This window comes from Rousettus aegyptiacus, unplaced genomic scaffold (assembly GCF_014176215.1).
Source record: "Rousettus aegyptiacus isolate mRouAeg1 unplaced genomic scaffold, mRouAeg1.p scaffold_m13_p_1, whole genome shotgun sequence".
NCBI classification, from domain to species: Eukaryota; Metazoa; Chordata; class Mammalia; order Chiroptera; family Pteropodidae; genus Rousettus; species Rousettus aegyptiacus.
Window position 1 is genome coordinate 62,002,060 of NW_023416284.1, and position 24,434 is coordinate 62,026,493.

The 24,434-nt window shown below is 39.3% G+C and overlaps 2 protein-coding genes across 2 annotated transcripts in view; both read right to left on the bottom strand.

Moving 5' to 3' along the window:
• Positions 1 to 308: 308 nt before the first annotated feature.
• Positions 309 to 19,664, bottom strand: LOC107506241 (guanylate-binding protein 7-like). Its single transcript, XM_016136909.2, has 11 exons — positions 19,556 to 19,664; positions 12,322 to 12,516; positions 9,992 to 10,119; positions 8,071 to 8,180; positions 7,672 to 7,868; positions 6,032 to 6,277; positions 4,830 to 5,110; positions 3,205 to 3,417; positions 2,048 to 2,150; positions 1,520 to 1,713; positions 309 to 658 (listed from the first exon to the last, which is right to left on the bottom strand). Exons 2-11 carry the CDS (start codon positions 12,491 to 12,493, stop codon positions 437 to 439), a joined length of 1,866 nt encoding a protein of 621 aa, XP_015992395.2. The 5' UTR covers positions 12,494 to 12,516; positions 19,556 to 19,664; the 3' UTR covers positions 309 to 436.
• Positions 19,562 to 24,434, bottom strand: part of GBP5 (guanylate binding protein 5) — a 51,500-nt gene continuing 46,627 nt past the window's right edge. Inside the window, exon 13 of the transcript XR_001595864.2 lies at positions 19,562 to 19,671. The gene's annotated coding sequence lies outside the window, so the exon portion shown is untranslated. The remainder of the gene's footprint in view (positions 19,672 to 24,434) is intronic.

Here is a 24,434-nt window from a genome sequence, read left to right on the forward strand (position 1 = left end):
CAGTGAAGTTAAACATGTTTATATTCTTATATTTTGGCCCATTTAAAAAATATGATTGTTGTTCTTTCCTCACTGATTTAATAGGGCTCATCACAGCTTAAAGAAATAATTTCCACAACTCGAATATAGATCGCCAATGTTTTCTTTATCTTCTCATTTGCCATTTTACTTTGCTTAAGATATTTTTATGAATGAATTATTATCTTCTAAGTTATTTGCATTTCATTAAATTAAAGGTTTTAAATTAAATTTAGATTTAATTTTAAATTAAAATTACGGGTTTTTTTTTTTAAACTTTGGATATCATGCCCTGATATTCTTATAATTACTTTTTATTTTTTAAAGTTTTCTTAGATGAACCCACCATGATACACATACTTCAAAACTAAGACACGGTGATAGGCTATTAAAACATAAGACACCCTTTAAATATTCTTCATAAAGGCAGAAACAGAGGTAAACATCCCATCCCTGGAAAGAGTAGGTTAAGAATGAAGCATACTCCCTGTAACAAAGCGCCTGCAATACTAAGGTTTCTTAAAACATTCTGTGATGAATCTCTTGTCAACCTTTCATAATCTCGTTTTAGTTGCTTTATCTCTTCAATCATCTCCTCATGTTTCTTTTTAAATCCTTCAATAAATAGTTCTTCTTGGATCTGTAGAGAGGAAAGAGTTCTCTTTTGAAAATCCCCAATTATCAGCACTTTGTATTTAACAAATGCAACAGTGAAGCACGTATTTTATTTCTCTACCAAATTACATGCACTCGGATGAGTTTATCTAATATTTCTAAACATTTTGACTTGGGTAGTGGGAGAATCCGTGGTTTATAACTTCCTATGCTTGCTTAGCGCCATCATACAGGGGGCGAAGAGGAGTGGCCTGACGGCTCAACCAGGAATGTATTCCAGACCTAGGAATGCACTTTGGGGAGGATGGAGGTTTAATTCTAATTATTTCTCAATTCCACTGAGGAGGATGACCACAAATGTGTAACAAGTAACAGGAACTGCGGACTCTTTAGAACACTGGCTAATCAAATCCAGGTTGGGACAAAGAATTCAGGGTACTCTGGATGTATAGAATAAATCAGTCAGATCTGGAAACTATTGCAGTAAATGTTAGAATTTCAACATCCCATACTTCACATCAGGCACATCAGATATTTCAGACCTTAGTGACCTATATCCAGTCTCTTTAATGGTTGTGTCCAACAGCCTAAAAATAATAGGACTAAAGTCCTATTCCTTTGGGGTCACGGTGAGACCCTAGAATCACCACACACTGCAGTTCAGGCGCCTGGGACATGTTATTTGTACCCACTAAACTCTAATACTACAGAAGGTATGGAGTCTTATAGATTTAGGGCTTTAGAATGATCTAGAATTTTTGACATTTCACTGAATCATAGGTCTTTGGATTTGTCTCTGGATACATGACTTTAAATTTTTGTCCTTCCCTTCCTGAGGAAACAAGGTACTGTCATTTATAGAGTGCCCAGCCACACCCAAACTTACCTTCAGCTTGTGCTCTAGTATTCTTTCTTTCTCTTCCAGTAGCTTTTTCTCCTTTCTCTCCATCTTCTTCTTCAGCTGGGCCATGTTTTCATTGTAGCTTTTCTGTTGAGCCTTCCTTTTTTCCTCCTGTTCTTTTACTTCCTGTCTTAGCAGTGCCAGTTGCCTCTCAACTGCCGCATTCTTGGCACGCTCAGCTGTTGTTCACATGTTTTACAGAGGGAAGAAAATGACAATTATGCCAAGCTGTGCCCTTCTAAGCTAAAAGACTGAAATGACTTTAAAATGTCAGGGAGGGATCTCTGAATACTCCTACTAGCCACACCAGCAAAACATGTTTCAGATTGTGATGGAATGGCACTGGATGGCTGAATGAGCAACCAAACACTCTTTGGTTACTTTCAGGTTTACCTAGGTTGTTCCACAGAAGGAGGAGAAGCTACTTGGTTCAGGAAGGTTTTCCTCTCACACCTGTCACAGGGTACTGCGGGAATTAAATCACCGTGACATGGGCTGAGTCCTGCTCTTTACCTAGTGTGGCCTTCTCTGTAGTAGTGAGGGCTTCATCTGTCTGCAGGATGGATCTCTCTATTGCAGCCTGTGACTGCAGGAAGTGCTGGAGGACTTCGTTTGCCTGAGGAAACAAGAAAGAGCACAGACTCTTGCTAGGAAAATTATTGCTCAGTGGAACTGGAAATTGGACACTATAAATTTGTCATCCTTCTAAGGATCCCACAGCAGTTCTTTTCTTTCCATGGCTGCAATAAAAAGTCCAACCTCCTTAGTTAGACATGAAAATCTTCTATAGCAACCTCTTTTCTAGGTCTCTTCTCCTAATGATGGTGACTATCACCCACCCTGTGTTTTCAGATAACCAGATTTATGTGCAGTTCTACAAACTCCCAACCTGCAATGTTTGCAATATCTGCATGTTCTTTTTCTTCTGACTGGATGCTTCTTTATCCTTTCTTTACTCAGATATCATTTATTGATACATCAACTTTTAGTTCCTTCCTCCTTGGCCAGGAAGATTTCCTTAACTTTCTTCTTAGATTTAAATGGCTGCCAAGTACAGGAAACTGCCCTACCAGCTCTACCACTTGCTGGCTGTGTGTTCTCAGGTGAAACTTATTAATTTCTCAGTGTATCACATTTCTCAACTGTATAATGGGGATGACCACAGTGCCTAATTCATATTATGTGAAAATTAAATGGAGAATCCAAACACAGCACTTACGAATACACTAGATTGGGGAAGTGAGCACTCAACGTATATCAGCCATCATCATAATCACCAAAACCATCCGTGTTTACCTGTGTGATAACCATTATCCTCCTATAACCAACTGACCGTATGTCCTTCTCAGGTAAGATCTTAAACTTCTTGAAAACAATGTTCTTTCTTTAAATATATATCTCCTATACCTAGCACAAAAACTGTTACATTGTTTGATTAATGAAAGGAATATTCTCTTTCATCTAGATTCTTGATAACAAATTTTATATTTGGGAAGATATATTTCTGATTTATTTAAGATTATCTAACTGATTGTGGATACAAAAGCTAAAAAATGGAGGGATATAGCTATGCTCTGCTTTCTCTGCACAAAGTTTGCTCTGGTTTTAGATGTTCAAAAGAACCCTCTGATCCCAATCTGCTGTTCTTTGCCCCTCTGCTTATTTCTCACCTTAACTCCTTTACTGGGCACCAGCTGATAGGACTGTTCAACTGTCTTCCTTGCTTCTAGGTAGAGATTGTGTCCTCCAGGCACAGAGAAAGTTCCTCTGGAAATGCTTTCCATCAGGGTCTCTGAAAGCTGCTTAAGCTGAGCCTGGCAATACTTGGCAGATGTCTCTTCATTCTGAAGCAAGAATTCTCCTTTTTTATCCTCTATTATTTTCTGCCAGAGAAATATGGAGAAATCCAAAGGAAAGAAGCATTTAGAAGGGAAAGTCCAGCAACTTTCAAATATGCAGTCCATTATTCTCTGTGGTTCTTTTTAACAGTAGTAGGGTTAGCAGTGATCCACCTATGACAATGAGCAGTGGACAATTCAGTGTGACTAGAAGTAGCTATTTCTTCTGCAAACTTGGTTTTCTATGGATAGAAATATTTTTCCTGTACTTATAAATTTCAATTCATTTGGTTTTCTTCTATACAAACTGATAAATTTTGTATCCTATAGGATGGTCAAAACCAGACTCAAAGACGAATTTTAGTGTAGGTTGTTGGGAGCCATTATGAGACACTGAAGAAGTCACGGAGCTGATAGCCATAAAGTACGCAGCTGCTGAGTTTGTTTAAACAATGGTTTTAGGAAGCAGGGTGTTAAGTTAAACATTACTGACCCTGGAGGGGAGGCTTGCCTCCTAAAGAAATCCTTTTAAGATAGTGGACTGTTTTACAACCCAGAAAGCAAGGATGTTTGTACCCTGAGGGAAGGATGTTTAGGAACTTATGTAAATGTCAGCATTCCTATGGTATGTACTCTGTGCTTTGCTATTGTATTCAAAAAGATATATATAAAGGCTATGCTAAATAAACTCGAGGCTGCAGCATTGACTGTATGCCCTCCCTAAGAACTTTTCTGTCTTCTTTTTTTTTCCTTAGGCTTCACCCCTCTCTTTTAGGTGCTGTTCAATCTCAGCAGGCTGGCTCCGGCAGAAGGTCCAATAGTAGGCAGAATTATGATTTCCTCTAAGAGTTCTCTCCCTTGATGTTCACATCCTACAGAGTGCCTGGGTCTGTGAATATGACCAATAGTACTACTGTGATTAGATTATATATATGTACAAGTTGACTTTAAGAAATGGAGAGGAGCAGGTGGACACGATCTAACTATATGAGTCCTTTAAAAGCAGTTTTCTCCGGTTGGTGGCACAGAAGATAGCAGAGAGACTAGAAACAACATAAAAATATAATGTGCCATTGCTGGCTTAAAGATGGAGGGGGAGTTCTATGGAGCTGCCAGATGGTAATATTAGCAAATTTGATCCATGTTTTCAGCTGTGGTATACTAAGTGTAGCACCCATACATCTTATGCTAGGATGTGACCTGAAGAACTCTGAGCTAATAAATGTGTGTTTGTTTCAAGATGTTAAGCACATGGTTATTTGTTTTCTCAAGATAGAAAATAAAGAACCGATCTTTCAGAAAAAGGAACAATTATAGCCGATAGAGTCCTATTACTCGCAAGAATCTAACTCCTTCTACAATGAGAAACACATGAACTATAAGGTCAAGAATGGGGTAGTCTAGACATCATCTCAAAAGGACAAGAATCAGAAAGGATATATGCTAAGACATATTACCGCAAGCTTCGTCTGGAACTCCAACTTGTCATCTTTGAAAGAGTTCTCCATGAACACTGCAGTAGCTTCCTTATGACATGCTGCATGCAGGGTCAGCAGCTCTTGAAGTGTGTCTGTGGGAAACCTCACTCGCTGGGCCATTTGCTCACTGTAGTAGTTGGCTGCCTTCTGCAGGGCCGCTAAGTTTGCACACTTAGCCAGACTTATCACTGCAGTTTCCAAACAAGGAATTGCTCCACCGTTGATGGAATCTACATAGGTCATTGCCAAAGTGGCCAGCCCTGAAAGACATATAATATTCAGGGAACAGACAGGAATTTCCCATTCATTGTTTTAGAGATTTTGAGATCAGCATTCTAAAAACCACAACAATTTTATTGAAATGAAGTTTTGTTTTTCTCCTTTTCTTTTCCTCCTAATCTTTCTTCTTGGCTTTGGCTTGTTGCCTCCTCCTTGCTCCCCTATAAACTGACTTCCTTAGAATAACATCACTGTATCTCCTATTCACTCTCTCTTTTATGGTTCATGAATTCATCTCCTTATGATGTTAAATTAATAATCTCAACCAATATATTCAAGGATTTCTGAGAGCACTTTTCCCATTGAAATAAAATTAAAAAGAGTGTATTTTATAGGGAATTAAAGTAGGTAATTTGTAGGCATTACTTCCAAATGAAAACGTGGGGGCCCTTGTAAAAAAAAATCCAGAATTTCAGGACAGTGATATAAATATCAAACCAAGCATGGGCCCACTTCAGCACAGGGTACTTTGTGTCTGCCCATGTTGCATGTCCATGAATCCAGCCTTGTACATAGGATTATATATAAATTTGTTTCTCACACCCTAAGTGAGCTTTCAGGGGCTATTTATTTCTACCGGGTGAAAATTTACCAAGTACCTTGTGTATCCTCACCAAGAAACACTTATCCTATTGAACGTTTCATCCACATGCAGATATATATTCTTAACAGCAGTTTGTGTTTATGTCATAAGTGTATTAGTTTCATGAGATGTAGCAGGTTCAGTAATTCCTCATATGGGAAAAGTTTAATGAAAAAAACATGCATATCTGTGTGTGGCATAAATATCCACTTTTCCACATCACATAAGGAAGAAATTTATGGACAAATCCAGAGAGCAATCACGGCTTCATCATACACACTAAACCACAGAGAGACAGACTGTAACAAAGGAGACTCACCATTTCCAGTGACAATGAGTCCCTCTCTTAGGGTCTTGGTTTTTGCATGTGTGAAGATATAGGAACAGAAATTTTTGGATTGCACCTGGAAATTTGGTTCCAGTTGGTTTTCTGATACTTCCTCAATATGGGGTAATAATTTTTTGTCATTTGTAGGCCAGTCAAAAACAAAGCACTTCCGTTTTGGAAAAAACTTCCTGATACACTCTCTGGGCAAGTTGGATTTCTGGGTTTGGTGACCCTTACCTTAAAAAAAAAATTAAAAGCAATCACTGATGAGACAGTCTTCAGGCAAGGAGATTAAAGACTTTCGTTTCCAGAGATCTCTGTATTACAGTAACTGGGCTGCCTGTAAATCTCTTATTTAATTATGCAAGTCGACTTAATACCAACCTACCCAAAGCATAGGATTATTATTATTATTTATTTTTTATTTTTTTTGCCATAGCTAAAAGTGAAGGAAGTCTTCTGGGGAAAAAGGAAGGGCATCCAACCCAAGTGAAGAAATATATGATTGCTTTCCTTAGCCCTTTCATGTTGTCCAGTGGCTTGACTATTAATTAGATGTTTTCTGAATGGCAGATTAATCAAAAAAGTGTCAGAAATACTCTTGATATTCCAGTCCTAATGTCGAAAAGAAAATGTGGGCTCTAAAGTAAGAGTAAAAGATTTACGCATAGAAATAAGAATAATTATGATATTACTGGGGAAAATACTATGGGGAGCACAGATAATACTTAAAGTAGTAAAGAAAAACTTCTAAAGATCAGAGTAAAAAATACACACAATATAAATATGTGCAGAAATTTTTTTTTAGCAGATATCATGAAAAAGTAAGATTAACATAATGCAACTTGGAGACCTCACCTGTTCTATATATCAGATTATATTGGATGTGACAATTTCCACAGAGAGATTCTGGGCATATGTCAGCTGTTCAATAAGTGATTCTTGAATGAGTAAATAAATGATTAAATAAGCAAAAAAGGATATGCTTCTAGGTACCATCCATTATCTTTGCTAAATATACTCTGTGTATTAAACTTATTACACTGACTTGACAACATATTGTGTAGGTTATGTTTTGAGAAACAGAAAAAGAAGGAGTTAACAGTCTTACTGGAAGGCTATGTCAATGATTCTTTGGAGAAATTTTTAGTGTATAAGTATCTTTCATGTGAAGGATGTAACTATGTAGGTTAGTATAACAGACTACATGAAATATATTTCAAAAATGAAGTGATTGGGTATCTTTGTGATTCTATATTTACTGTCTTCCACACTGATGGGTATTTTGCTCTAAAATAGAAGCTCTAAACTTAACAAGTAACACGAGTATTTGACGCTTAGGAAGTTTCAGCACTAGCTGTAATCCTGAAACTTTTCTTTATGGCTTAAGTTTCTTAAATCATTTGGTCCAATATTGAATTCTAAATTTCCTCAGTGAGCTTCAACCCTGGTCATGGGAGTTATTCCAGTAAGAATAACAACAAAATCCATATCCATCTGTCATACACATATGCCACTAACATGGGCCTCAATCTAATCTGAATAAAGGTTGATGGCAAGTGCTGAGTGACAGGGCTGAGTTGATTCCACCTCCTGCTGAACCTTCCACCAGCCAGGCCATGCTCTGATACCTGGAATCAACTTCAAGGCATTCTCCAGGTATTGATCTTCAGTGATGGGGTGTCCGTCCCACACTAACTCCATCACGAAATCTCGTACAGCCCAAACAAAGTCGGGGAAGAAACTCACAAAGTTGGCTGAGTCATGTACTTTACCAGAGCCAGGAGAGGATTTTGTCCTGATTAGTTTTGTTAGTTCAGTCACATAGCTGGAATTATAGCTAAGGAAAGGGAAGAGTTTGCTGCAAAATTTTCAGATCTTACTCAGAAACAAGATTTATAAACATTCCCATTAGTCCTGTGTCCCCTTCTCTTCAAATATGAGAACTGAGTCATAGAAAAGAAGAAACGATCTCAATTACATTCCCACAGACACAAGGACACGTGGTGCTTCATTTCCTGGAAGGATACTGCAGCTGCTCCAGGGCCTGGTGGTTGATGATGCCCGTGCTGTTGTAGACAAACATACTGCTCAGAAGCACGGCCAGGGCAAAGATCCATGAGTCATTGTTAGAGTCACCCTAGAAAGTACATTATAGCACAAGACTTAGGCATCTATTGTTCTCACGCATTCAGTTGTTCATTCACTCTGTTAGCTGTACTGTAACTGAATAGTAAGACAAATAACATAGATTATGAAGACAATGCTCAATTCAAAGCTCATTTTTAGTACTGACATTGACCCTTGTAAGGACCTGAGTTTGTTTAGCTATTAACAGAAGTGAATGACACTGTAAATACCTGTCAAATATTTAATACAGTGTCTGGAACACAGAAGTATGGAATAATAAGTGGGAAATGATCCTTTTACAAATTTTTTTCTTTGTGGGCTTACTGGTGACACAAATGTTATTCAGTTAAATTTACCAACTACTCATTGTGCACCTACAAAATGCTAGACTGCATGTGCTTGTGTGGACATTAAATTCCATATGATCATCTATATTCTCATGAGATGAGTTTCTGGAGGGGCAGATATACAAGATGATAAACTCTGCCAGGAATGGAACCAAAATGTTATAGTGTTAAAGACAAAAGGTAATTGAAAAAAAAAAAAAAAAAAAAAAAAAAAACTCAAAAATGTACTTTGTGAATTCAGAGCAAGAAGTGATTATGTCTGAATGAGATACAATCTCATTAGCTGGGCTTTAAAGAACTGACAGAATGTAGAATTGTGGAGATACAAAGGCCATGTAGGTGGCAGGACTAACAGAAGCCAATCAGAATTATCAGAAAGTGGAAGTCATATAAAGGTATTACTACTAGGTTATTTTATCGGATTGAAGTAGTGGTTTTGTGCGTGGTAGTAGATGATGAGGCTGAAAATGAGATTCAGAGAAAGTCATAAGCGACTTTGTAACAGAATTCGTTACAAGTAGAAATACTCCGCAATACACTACAAGTTGTAAGGGCAGCAGGTAGTCTGCTGCTTTCAGTTTACATGTGGTATGTTTTCGTTCCTTGACAAATGGAATTAGACAAAAAGAAAAAGGTTATACGGATTAAAATTTGTTAGACCATCTTGGGTTTTCACCAAGGTGATTATCGGGTACATTAAACCTAAAATTTTAAATTTCAGATTATCTAAATTTGCAGTAATGGAAACCAAAGAACCATTGCTGTTACTTTCGCTTTAGACTCAGGCTACTGTAAATAAGGAGACAAGGTTGCAACTAACATTATAAAGACAAAATAACTGAAATTATCCCATTTACAATGCTGTTGGTGGGTCTAACTCATGTTTTATAGAAGTCAGTGAGGAATTTATCTTCCAAGCACAGAGATGAACTAAAACCATAATGACTGTTCTTGGAGCAGCTAAATTTTTTCTGCAGATTCTTTAACTGACACCCTATTTTCATGGGTCCTACTTCCAAACCCATCAACCTCACACACCTTAAGCTTACTGATCCCATAGTTATGGCTTCTCTAGGATATTTTCCTCAACCTGAAAGACTGAGCTAGGTTGTCACTTTTTGTACCCAGTACCTTGTACTGATAACACTGCATATTTCTTATTTTCTTAACTAGGTTCTGGGTCTTTACTTCATTCAGTGAGATATATGCAGTACTTAACAAAAAGCCCTACAATTTAGCTGCCCAATAAATATTTGTTAACTTGTATCTTTTACCCTCCATGTTAAAAATAAAATCTATCCCTAATAACCAAAGTATTGAGTTTACCAAGAAAGTAAATTCAAAGAAACAGAATTTAACCTCATTATTACTAATTGCATTTCTAGTTTACATAAATGTATCCTAAAAGTTGAATTGAGGTTGCAAATTAAAATGTAAGTAAAGTACCAAGAACAAGGAAGACTCTCTGCCTTACCTTTTGCACATCGCCCAGGCCCTCGGTGTCCAGGAGGACCAGAGTGTGGTTCGGCTTGGAGGGGTGAGGCACACACCACATCCAGATGCCCTTGGTTTGAGACTGCACTGTGGAGCCCAGAGGGAAACCTGTAAAGGAAGAGGATAGAGCAGTGTACAGTAACAACAGATAGCGCAGGCTTCCCACAAGTTATACTGCTTAAACTTGTCGGAAATGTGAGTGCCTGGCTGGGAGGAAGGTTGCTTTCATTTCAGAAAGAACAGCCAATCTGACCTTTATATATATTAAGGACTTTCTCAAGAAACACTTTGTGTCCCCTATTCACCTCATATTATCAATGGCCAAAGATGTGTGATGTTACAGAACTAAGATAAACTCTATTAACTTTTGTATTTTTATCTGACTCCCCTTGTCCACCAGCTTCTGATGGAGTTCAACCTGTGGGAAGCACTAGTAGCTAGAATTCTGGCTTGTGTTCCAGTAGCTTCTCCCTGGTGAACCATAGTGTCCCGGTGCCTCTTTGCCTCTAAGTTGGGTTACGGCTCCTTTCATGTAGCTCCATTTCATCGCTCTGGTCATTGCCACATTATGGTATCCACTTTTTGCTTGCCTCTTCAGGCTACTGGAGTTATAATGGCTCCCTGGCCATCACTAGTGCCACAATCTGGGGGTTTGCCCATCTCCCATTGGCTTCCTTTGCCCTGTGTATATTTTTGCAAATGGTCCCTCCATTAAACACTTTTTAGTTAACCCTTCAGTGGGTCCCATGTGTATTGCATGGGCCTGAACTGGTCTATCAGCTTCTGCTGGGTTTTTTACTCCTGTCTCTCCATATTTTCCTCATTTCTTTTGCCCTTTTCAAGCAAATGGCGAATTCTTTGTTAATTGCCTCAAGTGGGGATATAATGGAAGGGAAAGCAGAAAAGACCTGCGAGACTTGCTTGTTTCTATTTCCAAAAACTTAAATTAACACACGGAGGAAGAGGATGTGAGGTGTATGCCCAAGACCCTCAGAGTGACATATCTTGTTGCACGGAGCAAGACTCTGACCATCTGCTATATGCCAATGCTTATTTTAATGGAGAATAGAAATGGACGTGATGAAATCCATAGCAGAGGGTTGGTTCAACATGGCTCAAGCCATTCCATTTCCGCGTCCAATGTGTTTTCCACAGACAAGATGGTCTGCACTCTTCTGCATCATGATACTATTTGCTTGCTTGCTGATTTATGTAGAGTACTCTGAACTTCCAGTTCTCCCAGTAAGAAAAGATAGGTACAACTGAAGGTCATTATAGAAAACAAAAAAAACCAAAAAACTTCATGATATAAGAAACGCAAATAGCAACTAAATTTGTGAAGAGGTGCTCAAATTTATTTGTAACTTAGCAAATAACATGGAACTCTATAGTCAACAATGATCAAAAGTTAAAAAGACTTTTACCAAATTTTTATGAGGATGTGGAGAATTCTCAATTACTGCTATTAAGCATATAAATTGCCCATAAAGTTTGAAAAGCTGTTTGATATTATCTAGGAAGGCAATTCCATTTCTGATGTATCACATAAGGAAAGTGTATGTATATGTCCGTCATGATATGAACACAAGGATATTCATGATGACATCATTTATAAAGGATAAAAACTAGAAATGATACCAGTTTTCATTGTCAACAACTGGATAAATAAATTGTTGTATCCTCTGACTACAGCATACTGTAAAGTAGTGGAAATAAATAAATTACAAATACATCTGACAAACTAGACAGTTTAAGTACTCTTCTGTATGTGTTATAGTACACAGAGAGTTCAGAGAAAGAGGAGGTTGGGGAGGAAGGGAAAATGGGCATAATTTATCAAAGTTTTGCTATTAAATGAATCAAAAAAAAAAAAAGATGGTAGCCCCACTGAGATGTGGAATATGCAGGGATTCCATTGTCCATATTTCTTACCATCTCTTTTTAAAAACAGTACTTGTTGAACAATATTTGTGTGCAACTTGAAATGACCCTATAATTTCTTAGGGCAAATGTAATGTAAGATAAAAAAGAGTATCATTTCTGGAGCCGAGCTCCTGAACAGATGAAAATGGATGAAATCAAGACTAATGGGGTAGATTTTTCAATAGGGTTGGAAACTCCTTTTTACTCATCAAAAGAGTGAGTTTTTATGGATGGATGGTGTTGAAGTTATTAATTTGGTGATGATAAATTTTCTTTAGTGGAAGGGGTTAGGCTCTCCCTTAAGAAGACCCTGAAAGAGATGTGATCTGATGGTGTGATCACTGCTTCCTAGCATATATATGGCCACTGTTCTAGAGCAATACTCACCGCGGTTCTGTCCTGCCAGGCGATTCATTAGGTAGGATTTTCCTGTTCGATACATCCCTACAATAGCCACCACCACCACAGGCTGAGAGTCCTCCTGAAGAATCTTCAGTGCGCTTGGATTTACTCTCAGGCAATTTTTCTGGTTTTCTATCAGACATATGGGTTCCATCATGGTGGATCCAGATGCCAAGTTATCTGTAACCCAGAAGAACAACTCAGTAGTATACAAGACCTCAAAGTCATAGTTAATGGTTACACAAGTCACATGCATGTCCGCTTTCCATGCATAGAATGTACACATCAATTTCCCACATTTTATATGTTTCTAAAAATTAAATGTTTAGCTTAGAGTGTCAAGGCCTGTATGGATTCCTTATGCACATTATCATATTGATCAATATATAAACCCTGAAACAAAGTGTCCATGCGATGTACAGAATTAATAGAATGATAAAAACTAAGCACTGACAGTGGAGCCTAGAAAACACTAACATATTTGGCGGGTGGGGGTACGGGAGCGAGGCAGGGGGAAGTTGAGGCAGAGTAGGACATGCAGGAGATGAGTGACCAGAGAAGATATTAGGAATCCAGAATGATTTCATCTCTAATTATTGCACGAGTATTTACTGAGTACTTACTATGTGATGGGCACTGTTCTAGATGCTCAATATCAAGTGGTGAGCAAAACAGATACAATTTCTGTTTCACAGAGCTCTACTCTGGAGGGAGGAGACAGGTAATGAGAGAAATTAGAAAAATACACATAAGTGCACTAGATAATGGAAAAGGCTCAGAAAAAAAATAAGCAGGAACTATGATAGGGAATGTAGGGACTGTATTTATATAGAGGGTGGTCAGGGAAGGCCTCTCTGAGAAAGAGAAGTAAATGTGATCTGTGACCATGATGCGGAAGGTTTAGAGAATTGTGGGAACAAGAGAGGGCTGGAGGAGAGAATTTAAGAGGAAGAAGAGATAAAGATACAGCTTACTCTCAAAACACAACAGGACAGATCTTTATAGGATCTAGATAAAATTATGGCTGCAGGAATAAATAAATTTATTTAACAGGAATTGTAGGGAGCCAGGCTGCCCAAAGTCAGAGGAAGCCCCTCACCTGAATATAGGAACGACTCAGACATGTAAAGATAAATGTCGTCCTGACATTGTCCAGGGCACTAAGGTTCCAGGAACTGGAGACAATAGTATAATCCTTTCAAAACAGCTAGCTCTTTGCTCATGTTACCAAGATAGATAAAGAAAGTTAAGAAGTTAAGACGTCTTGTGATTAGGTAACTCCCGCCTAAAGCTACATGTTCCCTCCCTTAAACCTGCCCCTATATATGTAACCCCCCTACTTACAATAAACGAGACTTGATCAGAAAGCCTGTCTTGTCTCCATTCTTTGCGTCTCTTGTCCCCCTTCTCCTTCAGTCCTAGGACCTCCGTTGACTGTCCCGCGGGCTGGGACAATTGGCGCCCAACGTGGGGCTCGAGGATCCTGAAGGAGTTGTGCTGAGAGTCGGACCCCAGAGAGGACTGGCCAGTCAAGTAGAATAGAAGAAGCGGTCACCACGGGAGTACCCGACCCGCGGAACTGAGACCCGAGAGGTAAGCGGATGACTTCTCAATGGGATAAGACATAACAGTAGGAATTTAGAGGTTCTGGAGAACCAAGAGTATAAGCGCAAAGAGTAAGGGTTACATCAGAGACTCTTTGATTACCTGTCTATAATGGGACAGGAAATCAGCGTTCAGGAAAGATTTATTGAGGGACTTAAAGACTCCCTTCGGGCGTGCAGAGTCGAAGTTACAGAGAAAGATTTAGTACAGTTTTTTGAGTTTTTAAAAGATATTTGCCCTTGGCTCCCGCAAGAGGGCACGATAGATGAGAAAAGATGGAAAAGGGTAGGAGATGCCCTTAATGATTTTTATAAGTATTTTGGCCCTGAAAAGGTCCCAGTGACGGCTTTTTCATATTGAAATGCCATTAATGACATTTTGTGTGTCCGCCACCACCTGGATAATGTGAGAGACATTTTAAAAGAGGAAGAGTCCTTCTTAAAAAGAGAGTTAGAACGCAGCCACTCCTCATTAGAGCCAGGTCTCCAAAAAGAGATTTTAGAAAACTCCCCTTATTCTAAACAAGAAGACCCCATTTCAATAAATAGGCCTCCTGATAGCGAAATACCCTCCACCCATACCTCTGACTCCACACCTGATGCCAAGATATTACAGGGACGGGAAAAAACCTTTAAGATGCCTAGTTCAGATTCCTCAAATAAGCCTGGGTGTTCTGGAGATCTCTACCCTTCTCTAAAAATTTTCCACTCTGAGCCTAGACATAATGATGACTATTTAAGCCCTGAAGAAGAGGCTGAGTTAAAAGAAGAGGCCACCAAATATCGTAACCCAGACCGGCCGCCCCTAGTAACAGGGCCGCCATCGTTGTCTCGCCCTCTTCCCTACCATTTCCAAATGCCCGCCTTTACTTATGCTTCACCCCCCACTGCACATGCTTTGGGGGACAGTAACCCACACGGAGGAGTCCTCTCCCCAAAAGAACTCACTATACAGATTCAAAAACTTAGAAAAGCCATCCTACTTAAAAAAGAACGTAATGAGCTAGTCAAAGAACTGAGGAAACTAGACCTTGAATTAACTGCCCCAGGAGGCGAGCTTCCGACACCTCCTTGCACCCCTAAGAAGACCCACGACTTTCCCCCGCCTACCATAGTCTCAAACGCATCCAATAAGCCTATAAAAAGGGACCCACTCAGGCCGTCTTTAAACCTTTTTCCGGTCACTGAAATTCGCGGTCCAAAAAGAGAAGGGGAGGAGGAAGAAGGGGACCCTGTTAGACATCATGAGCACCTTGGATATAAAACCTTAAAAGAATTAAAGTCAGCTGTTACTCAATATGGTCCAGTCGCCCCTTTTATACTCTCTCTTCTAGATAGTCTAGATGATATGTGGCTCACGCCAAATGACTGGTACCACCTTGCGCGAGCCACCCTCTCTGGGGGAGACTTTGTTTTATGGCAGTCAGAATGTTCTGAGATTTATAAAGAAACCGCTCGCCGCAATCTAGAGGCCCACAATCTAGAGGCCGATGGAGCAAACGCAGGGTGGACCTTCGATATGTTAAAGGGAAACAAGCCACATGACACCAATGAGCCTCAAAGCCAATATCCCTCCGGCCTCTTGGCCCAGATACAAAATGCAGCCACTAAAGCTTGGAGGAAACTTCCTCAAAAAGGGGCTGCAACTACATCCCTTGCTAACATAAGACAAGGGCCTGATGAGCCTTATGCTGACTTTATCAGTCGCCTTACCAGCGCGACAGAGAGACTCCTTGGTAGCTCCGAAATTGAAAGCGATTTCATGAGGCAGTTAGCATTTGAGAATGCCAATTCTGCCTGCTAGGCAGCAATTCGTCCTCACCGGAGAGGGGGGACTCTTTCAGATTACATCCGATTCTGCTCAGATATCGGTTCTGACCATCGGGTAGGCCTTGCCATCGGAGCCGCCCTAAAAAATGTTTTCCCCCCCACCACAAAACAGGTGTTTTAATTGTGGCCGAGAGGGACACTTTGCTAAAGACTGTAATGCCCCTCGACAGGGCCGTGTTAGACACCCAGGGTTATGCCTGAGGTACGGGAGAGGAAGGCACTGGACCGCCCTGTGCCTCTCCAGAACAGATGCCCAGGGTAACCCTCTGCCTTCCAACCAGGGAAACTCCTGGAGGGGCCAGCCCCAGGCCCCAAAGGAGAAACAAAACCTTGGGGCGATCTGGTTTGTTCCCCCTACACCTGGCGACCACGGTTTGTTTCAAACCTCTCAAGAGCAACCTCAGGCAGTGCAGGACTGGACCTCTGTTCTGCCTCCCACACAATATTAACCCCTGAGATGGGAGTCCAGGCCTTGCCTCCTAATTCCTTTGGACTATTGCTAGGAAGAAGCAGCTCTATAATGAAAGGCTTACACATCTACCCAGGAGTTATAGACAATGACTTTACTGGAGATACGCAAGGAGACAGAAAAAGAGCTAAAACTTGCGGGGACGCGGAGGCATATTACTGCGCCTCCTGGGGGTGTGAGACTCAGGGGTCTTGAAAAACTACTGACAGAGACGCCCTTATTGAAATAATCAGAGATCCTGGACTACAGAACAACTGTAAGCCGTCTCCCTACAGACCTATGCTAGACCCTAGCCAGCACCCTTTAAATCGACCTAAGCAGCCGTGTATAATCAACTCTTAATCAGGTTCGAGGACAAAGGCAGAAGTCATAACTGGCTTACTGGGAAAAATTTCGGAATCAGGCAATACCTGAGTGGGACAGACTATGGAGGAATAATACAGCTCAGGCTACAAGTCAGCCCCGCCCCATCTGTCCCAATAGGACCTCACGTGGTGCTTCCACATGTAAAAAGACCTGACCCCACTACCGCTCTTGCTGCTGACACCCTAAAACCTACAAATCCTGTCACTCCTGTTATCCCTAACAGGGCACCCAAGATTAAAACCACCAGAGATTCTATGACTGCCCTTATTCAACATACTTTTCTTACCTTAAATCATTCTAACCCCAATCTTACAAAATCCTGTTGGTTGTATTATGATGTTAGCCCACCCTTCTATGAAGGCATAGCAATCCTTGGCGATTTTAATACCACCGCTGACCATCGTCAGTGCCGATGGACTCAACAGGGGACTGCTAGATTAACGCTTCGATCTGTCTCTGGACATGGGCTGTGTCTTGGGACAGTCCCACACACACATCGACACCTACGTAACCAGACCGCAACAGTGACTCGTGATGATAAGTATATTGTTCCCCCTATAAATTCATGGTGGGCTTGTAGTAATGGACTAACACCTTGCATTTACAGTAATCTCCTCAAAAACAATCAGGCTATATTTTGTGTTCTAGTACAGTTGATTCCTCGTTTAACCTATTATACAGAAGTACAGTTTTCACAAACTTGGGACCCAAAAAGCGACTTTAGACTATTAAGAACTAAAAGGGAACCTATCACTGCCGTGACACTTGCGGTACTCCTAGGCCTCGGGACCCCTGGTGCTGGGGTGGGTATAACCTCTCTTGTTCTCTCCAACAAATATTATTCAGAGCTCCGGTTATCTATAGATGAAGACATCGAATGCCTAGAATCTACTATCTCCCATCTACAGAACTCCTTATCTTTGGCGGAAGTAGTCCTCCAAAATCGAAGAGGGTTAGATCTATTACTCCTTCAACAGGGAGGCCTCTACGCCGCTCTAAAAGAAGAATGTTGTTTCTATACAGACCACTCTGGCGTGGTCAAAGATTCTATGGCCAAAGTCAGAGAGGGTTTAGAAAAAAGGCGTAAACAGAGAGAACAAGAACAGAGCTGGTTCCAGAATTGGTTCTCTACTTCCCCTTGGCTAACAACTCTTACCCTCCATATTAGGTCCCTTCATAGGCTTGTTACTCCTCCTGTCCTTTGGACCTTGGGCATTCAGGAAGCTAACTGACTTTGTAAGACAACAGGTCGATGCCTTGCAGGCTAAATCTATACAGGCCCATTACCGAAGGCTAGAACTCGCTGATCAAGGATATTCAGACGAGTAAATAACTCAAGAGGCTCCTCATAAAACAGCAGTCCCAACATCTTGCAGACAGCATAGCTGCTGCTAGGTATCCCCACGACGGCAGAGGCTGGTAGTCAATGACAGGTAAGACTTTCCCAGGCTGAGACAAACCTAAGACAGGGCATGATTGAAAAACTTTCATGTACCAATGATGGGTAAGGCTCAGACCTAGAGGGGGGCGCCTAAGACAGGCACAGTCTTTCTGAGGGGCAGGACACTGGATGGGGGAGGGAGATGAGTCTCCTGGGAGGAACCCAGAGCAGTCCTGCGAGTCAGAGCACAGATTCTTGAGTAGCTGACAGGGATCAAACCTCAAGGTTCAAATCACTTATTGGTTGTGAGATAGTGAAAAAGGAACTTACCTCTGTGATCCTCCATTTTCTTATCAATGTAATAAGTAAAACAACAATTCCTGCCTGATTCATTACTATCATGCTGGGAACATACGGGCTCTCAATAATTAAAAAACTTTCCAGGATTTATGTACCATTTCAACAAAAAGCAAGTTAGTCAATGTGCTGAAATGTGTCATGTTCGGCGAGCTGCAAAATGCCAAGAAATAATAAGGCATGTGTCAGAAAAACATGAATTTGTTTAACAGATCTCCTCTGCACCTTTGCTCTTCTACGGGCCATTGGGAGCAGAGCTGGGGAGCAAAACATAAATTTTTTACTGCCATGTTATAAAGGAGAAATTGTAGGTTTATTTTTTAAATTTAATGCTTAAAAACGTTGGTTAAGAATAAATAAGTTTATAATGTGTGTGTGTGTGTGTTTTAATGCAAATATATTTAGATACCCAAACTCAGAAGCTATTAACTCCAAATAAACAAATAGAATGAAATAGTCTATTAGATGGAGTGAGATGATCAACACTTTTCAAAATTCACTGTTCAGAAGAGGCATCTGGAGTGATAGTTAAAAATACCCCAAACTCTATCTTTTCAGCAATTATCACAGGTTATTCTGATACAGTTCTTGTATGGACCACACATTAAAACGCTGCATAATGAACGCGATTAGACTTTACATTTATTTTTAACAGTTGATTAGTGAAAGACTGAATTATTGTAAATAACACAGTTTTGTAGTATCTTTGGAACATTAAATGTTAAGAAAATTATCCAGCGTTGATCTTTTAGGATATAAATTGTAAATGAGGACAATCTTTTCTTTTTGTATTCCGATGTCTGGGAGTCCGGGAGCACAGTCTGAAAATGCCTGAGGCCAGGTGGAGGAAAGGAACCCAACTATTGACTCTGCGAGGAGGTCAGGAATTGCTCCCAGAAAGAATTTCAGCCCCTTTCCGCGGGTGAGGTAGGATGCGCTCCAGCTTCTCCCAGACAAGGCTCTCGGTGCAGCCCTGGGTGGGTGCCTGAGGAGGAGCACCGCATGGGGGGCACGCAGTGCCAGCGCGCTACTCCCCATCTGGTATCTGCCTCACATGCAAAAGGAGTTTCTGGGTTTTGCCCAGAGCAAAGACCCCCTCGAGGGACCACCCTCGGGCCCGTCCCGCCGCCGGGGCGGAGCCTGCCGCCGCGCATTTGTTGTCATTAGTTAACGGACGCGTGCATGCGAGACCGAGTTTACAGGCGAACTTACCTGGTGCGGATGCTGCAGGCAGGAGACAAGTTCTCAGCTGTCTTCACTTGTCCGTAGCGCTACCCCTGCGTCTGGCACCTCCCAGGAACAGGATGTTGTTTTCGGAAGCTGAAAATCTAGCCAGATATACAGCCAAGCTCTTAGTGGGTCCAGTTGAAAAGAACCGAAATCGAAAGTCACGCACTTCTCGTGGTTTAACTGTTAATGGTTTTTATCTTTTTTTCCTTCCCGCCCCTCCTTGAGTACTAGTGGCCCGAGGGCCAGGGCGAAACGAGGTGGACAATCTCGGTTCCTCCTCACCCCGTTTGATAAGCCCAGGTCGGTCCCTTCTCCCCAGTTCTCCTGACCCCACAATGAACGCAGAGCCACAGGATGAATGTGAGTCAGTAACTGCAGCCTGACGGAGGTCAGCAGCCTCTCAGGGGTACTTTTGAGAGGGAAGGAGATTGTTTATTTTTCTTAAAAAAAAATTGTTTTTTACTTGTTCAGTTCATTTTCTTCCTTTTTAAAAAAGTATTTTGCTTTTGACAGTGAGTTTTTCATTATCAGTATAAATATCAGTGTGTGTGTGTGTGTGTGTAAAATGCCTAATTTTATAATTCATACATAAAATTATTTTGTTGCATATACTTAAAGGTTTTTTTTCCTTTCTTTTACTAGGATTTCCAAATTTACTGGGGGAGACAGAGAATACTAAATGTAATTTGAAGTTCTCCTTAAAACCGAATAATAGAAAAAATATGAAATAAAAAAATGAATACTTAAAATGAGTAAAAACACACAACCAATATTTTTTAAAAGTTGTCAAATACTACAAACATTTTGTCTCATCAGTTTGTTTCCTTCTGTTAAGCTACTCCTATCATGTTTGAATTTCAGTGTGAGCCAGACTTGTGGCATAATGTTCAAGTTGTATAACAGGGAAATTTTCATTCACTTAAAAATTTTTCATTCTATTGTATTGCACTACAGAACCAAAACTGTCAATCAAAAGTGTCAAATGCCAATATATCTCTATGAAAGGACTCTTTGTAATACAGTGACGAAAACAAAAAACATGTTAGAAACTCAATTTTACAGTACTATCAAAAATAGATTTATAACATATAAATTACAAAAATAGAAGACTTACGTAGAATGAAAATATCAGCGAATAAAATTCATTGCTTTCGTTCATTAAGTGGTGTGATTCTACCAATCACATTTGCATCAGAAAGTTGTCTTTAACATGAGTTTATATTTTAAATGTTAAAATGGATACTGCATAGAATTATAGTAAAATTGGATAATCAATTTTTTGAACTGTGTTTATTTATGAGTCATCCTACAAAATCCAGCTGTAATGGCATACCTACTGTGAGGACATCTAGAAATGTTCCAAATCTAATAAATTATTTTTGTAGTTAAACAAACACTTTATGTATACCATTATTTAACAACCATCGCTTCTTTATGTATTTCATATATATTTTTTTTCTACCAGATACATATTAACCAAGGGCACTTTGCTTGTTTATCTTTAATTATCCAGTAGCAATGATTCCCACATTTGGATTCCAAATACCGGTAAATTGTATCCCCAAGGGTCACTGGGAAAAAATGGTGTTGCCCAATTTTATATATAAATAAACCCAAGCTGATGGATGATGAGTTTCAAAGATCAATTGGGACCTGGGTCATAGAGTTTACTCCAGGCAGGTGGAGTCATGAAGGTGATGAAGCATGCTGAGAGCTATGCGTGAGTCCCATTGATGGCAGAAGAGGGTAAAGAATAAAGTCGGAATTCTGGGGACTGGGATCATTTAGGAGGTCTACTACAAGGAGCAAAGCATGTTACTGTCCCACCACTCCAGGCCTCAGGCAAAGCTTCCCTTCGCAAGGTCATTCAGTGATTCAGATCTCTTTAATCCTTGTGTTCTGTATCCTTTAAAGCATTGCACTTATCTGTAAGTGAAAAAGCTTGACTTTGGAGCTGTATAGCATGTTTTAATATTAAAAGTATATGCAGCAATATCAGGGACAGATTTTAGGAAATTTCTGAAACTCGACTTGGCAAATCTGAGACTTGAATCCAAACTGAGAAAATTGTAGTGGCCCCATAATCCCTGAACCATAAAGTTTGATTTGGGGGTTCAAGTGAATACATGACCTACAACCAAATAAATGTAGTCCTTTTTTAATTACCTATATCCAAGAAATTTCTATTTTTCTCTCTCTCAGTTTTGCTCTCATCTAGTTCTGTCTCTTTTGCTCTCCTCTTGCTTGTTTTCATCATTTTGTTACTGTTGTCAATGAGGAGGTGGATATCCAATTCCCTGGCACCATTTACTGAAGACAGATCTTTTCTCCTTGCAGTGTTCTTGGCTCCCTTGTAAATACTAGTTGACTGTATATGTTCGGGTTTATTTCTGGGCCATCAATTCTGTTTGATTGGTTTACTTCCATGTTTTTATGCTAGTACCATACCATTTTGATCATTAAAACTTGATAAGATAGCTTGAAATCAGGAAGTGTATGTCTCCTGCTTTGTTCTTCTTCCTCAGGAGTACTTTGGCTACTCGGGGCAAAAGTGGTTCCATGTAAGTTTTAGGATTGTTTTTTTATAGTTCTGTAAAAAGCGCCGTTAGAATTTTGATAGAATTAGCACTGAATCTATAGTTGGCTTTGGGTAGAATGGACATTTTAATAACATTAATTATTCCAGTGCACGAATGAAAGATGCCTTTACATTTCTTTGGGCTTCCTTTGAATTTTTTCATCAATTTGTTGTAGTTTTCAGAGTAGAGATATTTCACTTCCCTGATTAAATTTACTCAAGCGTTTTATTGCTCTTGATGCTACTGTAAATGGGATCATTTTCTTTGTTATCAGATGTTTTGTTGCGAGTGTATAGAAATGCTACTGATTTTTGCGTATTGATTTTGTATACTGCAACTCTACTGTATTTATTGATTCAATTCAACAGATTATTTTTTGTGGAATCTTTAGAATTTTTCTAAAGATGATATCATGTCATCTGCAAACAGATAGAAACAATTTTACTTTTTCTTGCCTGATTGCTATGGCTAGAACTTCCGGGACTTTGCTGACTAGGAGTGGTGAAATTGGGCACCTTGTCTCCTTCTTGATCGTAGAGGGAAAGCTTTCGACCTCTCGCCATGAGTGTAGGGTTTGTTGTGGGTTTGTCCTATATGGCCTCTATTATGTTCAGGTATGTTTCTTCTCTACCTAGTTTGTTAAGAGTTTCTATCATGATTTGAGTATGTTAAACCATCCTTATAGTCTAGGTACATATATTCCTCCTGATCAAGGTGAATATTTTTTTAGCGTGCCACTGAATACACTTTTCTAGTATTTTATTAAGAATTTTTACATCTATATTTATCAACGCTATTGGTCTATAGTTATTTATTTTTTTTTCTCGTAGCATCTTTTCCTGGCTTTGGTATCAGGGTAATTCCTGACTTGTAAATGAGTTCAGAAGTGTTTTTTCCTCTTAAATTTTTTGGAAGTGTTTGAGAAGAATTGACATGGGTAGAATACACTATGGTAGCCATCAGGTCATGGATTTTCCTTCCTTTAGGGATTTTGAATTACTGTTTCAATCTCCTTTTAAGAAAGTAATTGGTTGTTTAGATTTTCTATTCCTTAGAAAATCTTGGTCTTGGTAGGTTGTGTATTTTTGAGAAATTTTCCCATTTTTTAGGTTGTGTAGTTTTTTTATGTATACTTGTTTTTAGTAGCTTATTATGAACCTTTGTATATTTGTGATATCAGTCGTGATGTCTCCTCCTTGATTTATAATTTTGACTTGGATTTTCTCTCTTTTTTCTTGGTTAGTCTAGCTAAAGTTGTCTATTTTGTTTATCTTTTCAAAGAAAAAACTCTTAGTCTTATTAATCTTTTCTCTTTTTTTTTTCTGTTCTCCGTTTCATTTATTTTTGTTCTAATTCTTATTTCCTTCTTTCTGTTAACTTTAGGCTCAGTTTGTTCTTCTTCATGTAGTTTTTTTGAGGTGTAGAATTAGGTTATTTGCGATATTTCTTGTTTCTTTGTGGATATTTATTGCTATGAAGGTCTCTCTTAGACTGACTCTTGATGCATCCTATAAGTTTTGATATTTGTATTTGAAAATTTTTTTGTTTCCATATAATTTGTATTTCATCTTTAATTTCCTTTCTAAGCCATTGGTTGTTAGGGAGAGTGTTAATTGCCATGTATTTGTGAGTTTTCCAGTTGTCCTCATGTTATTTTTTTTCTAGGTTCATACCATTGTGGTCAGAGAAGATACTTGGTATGACTTCAGTCTTCTTGAATTTGCTAAGACATGTTTTTTGACCTAACATGTTGTCTATCCTAGAAAGTGTTCCATGTGTGTTTGAGAAGAATGTGTATTTTGTTGTTGTCAGATAGAAGGTTCTGTATATATCTGTTAGGTCTCTATGATCTATATTGTTGTTCAAATCCAATGTTAGCTTTTGATTCTTTGTCTAGAGGATCTATTATTTAATATTGAGAGTAGGTACTGAAGTTTCCAAGTTTTACTGTAATGCTGTTATTACTCCTTTTAGTTCCATTATTTATTGCTTTATATATTTAAGTGCTTTGATGTTGGGTGCATAAATATTTACAATTGTTATCTTCTTTTGATAGATTGTTTCCTTTATCAGTATATAATGACCTTCTTTGTCTCTTCTTACTAATTTTAATTTAAAATATATTTTTGTCTAATGTAAGTCTGGCTATCCCACCTTTATTGGGTTATTTGCATATCCACTTTTTTCTTGCTATTTTATCTTGCTTTCATGTTTTCATCTCTTTTAATATTGGTATGCTTTTACTTTTTTTTTTTTTTGTATTTTTTCCTGTGGTTACCATG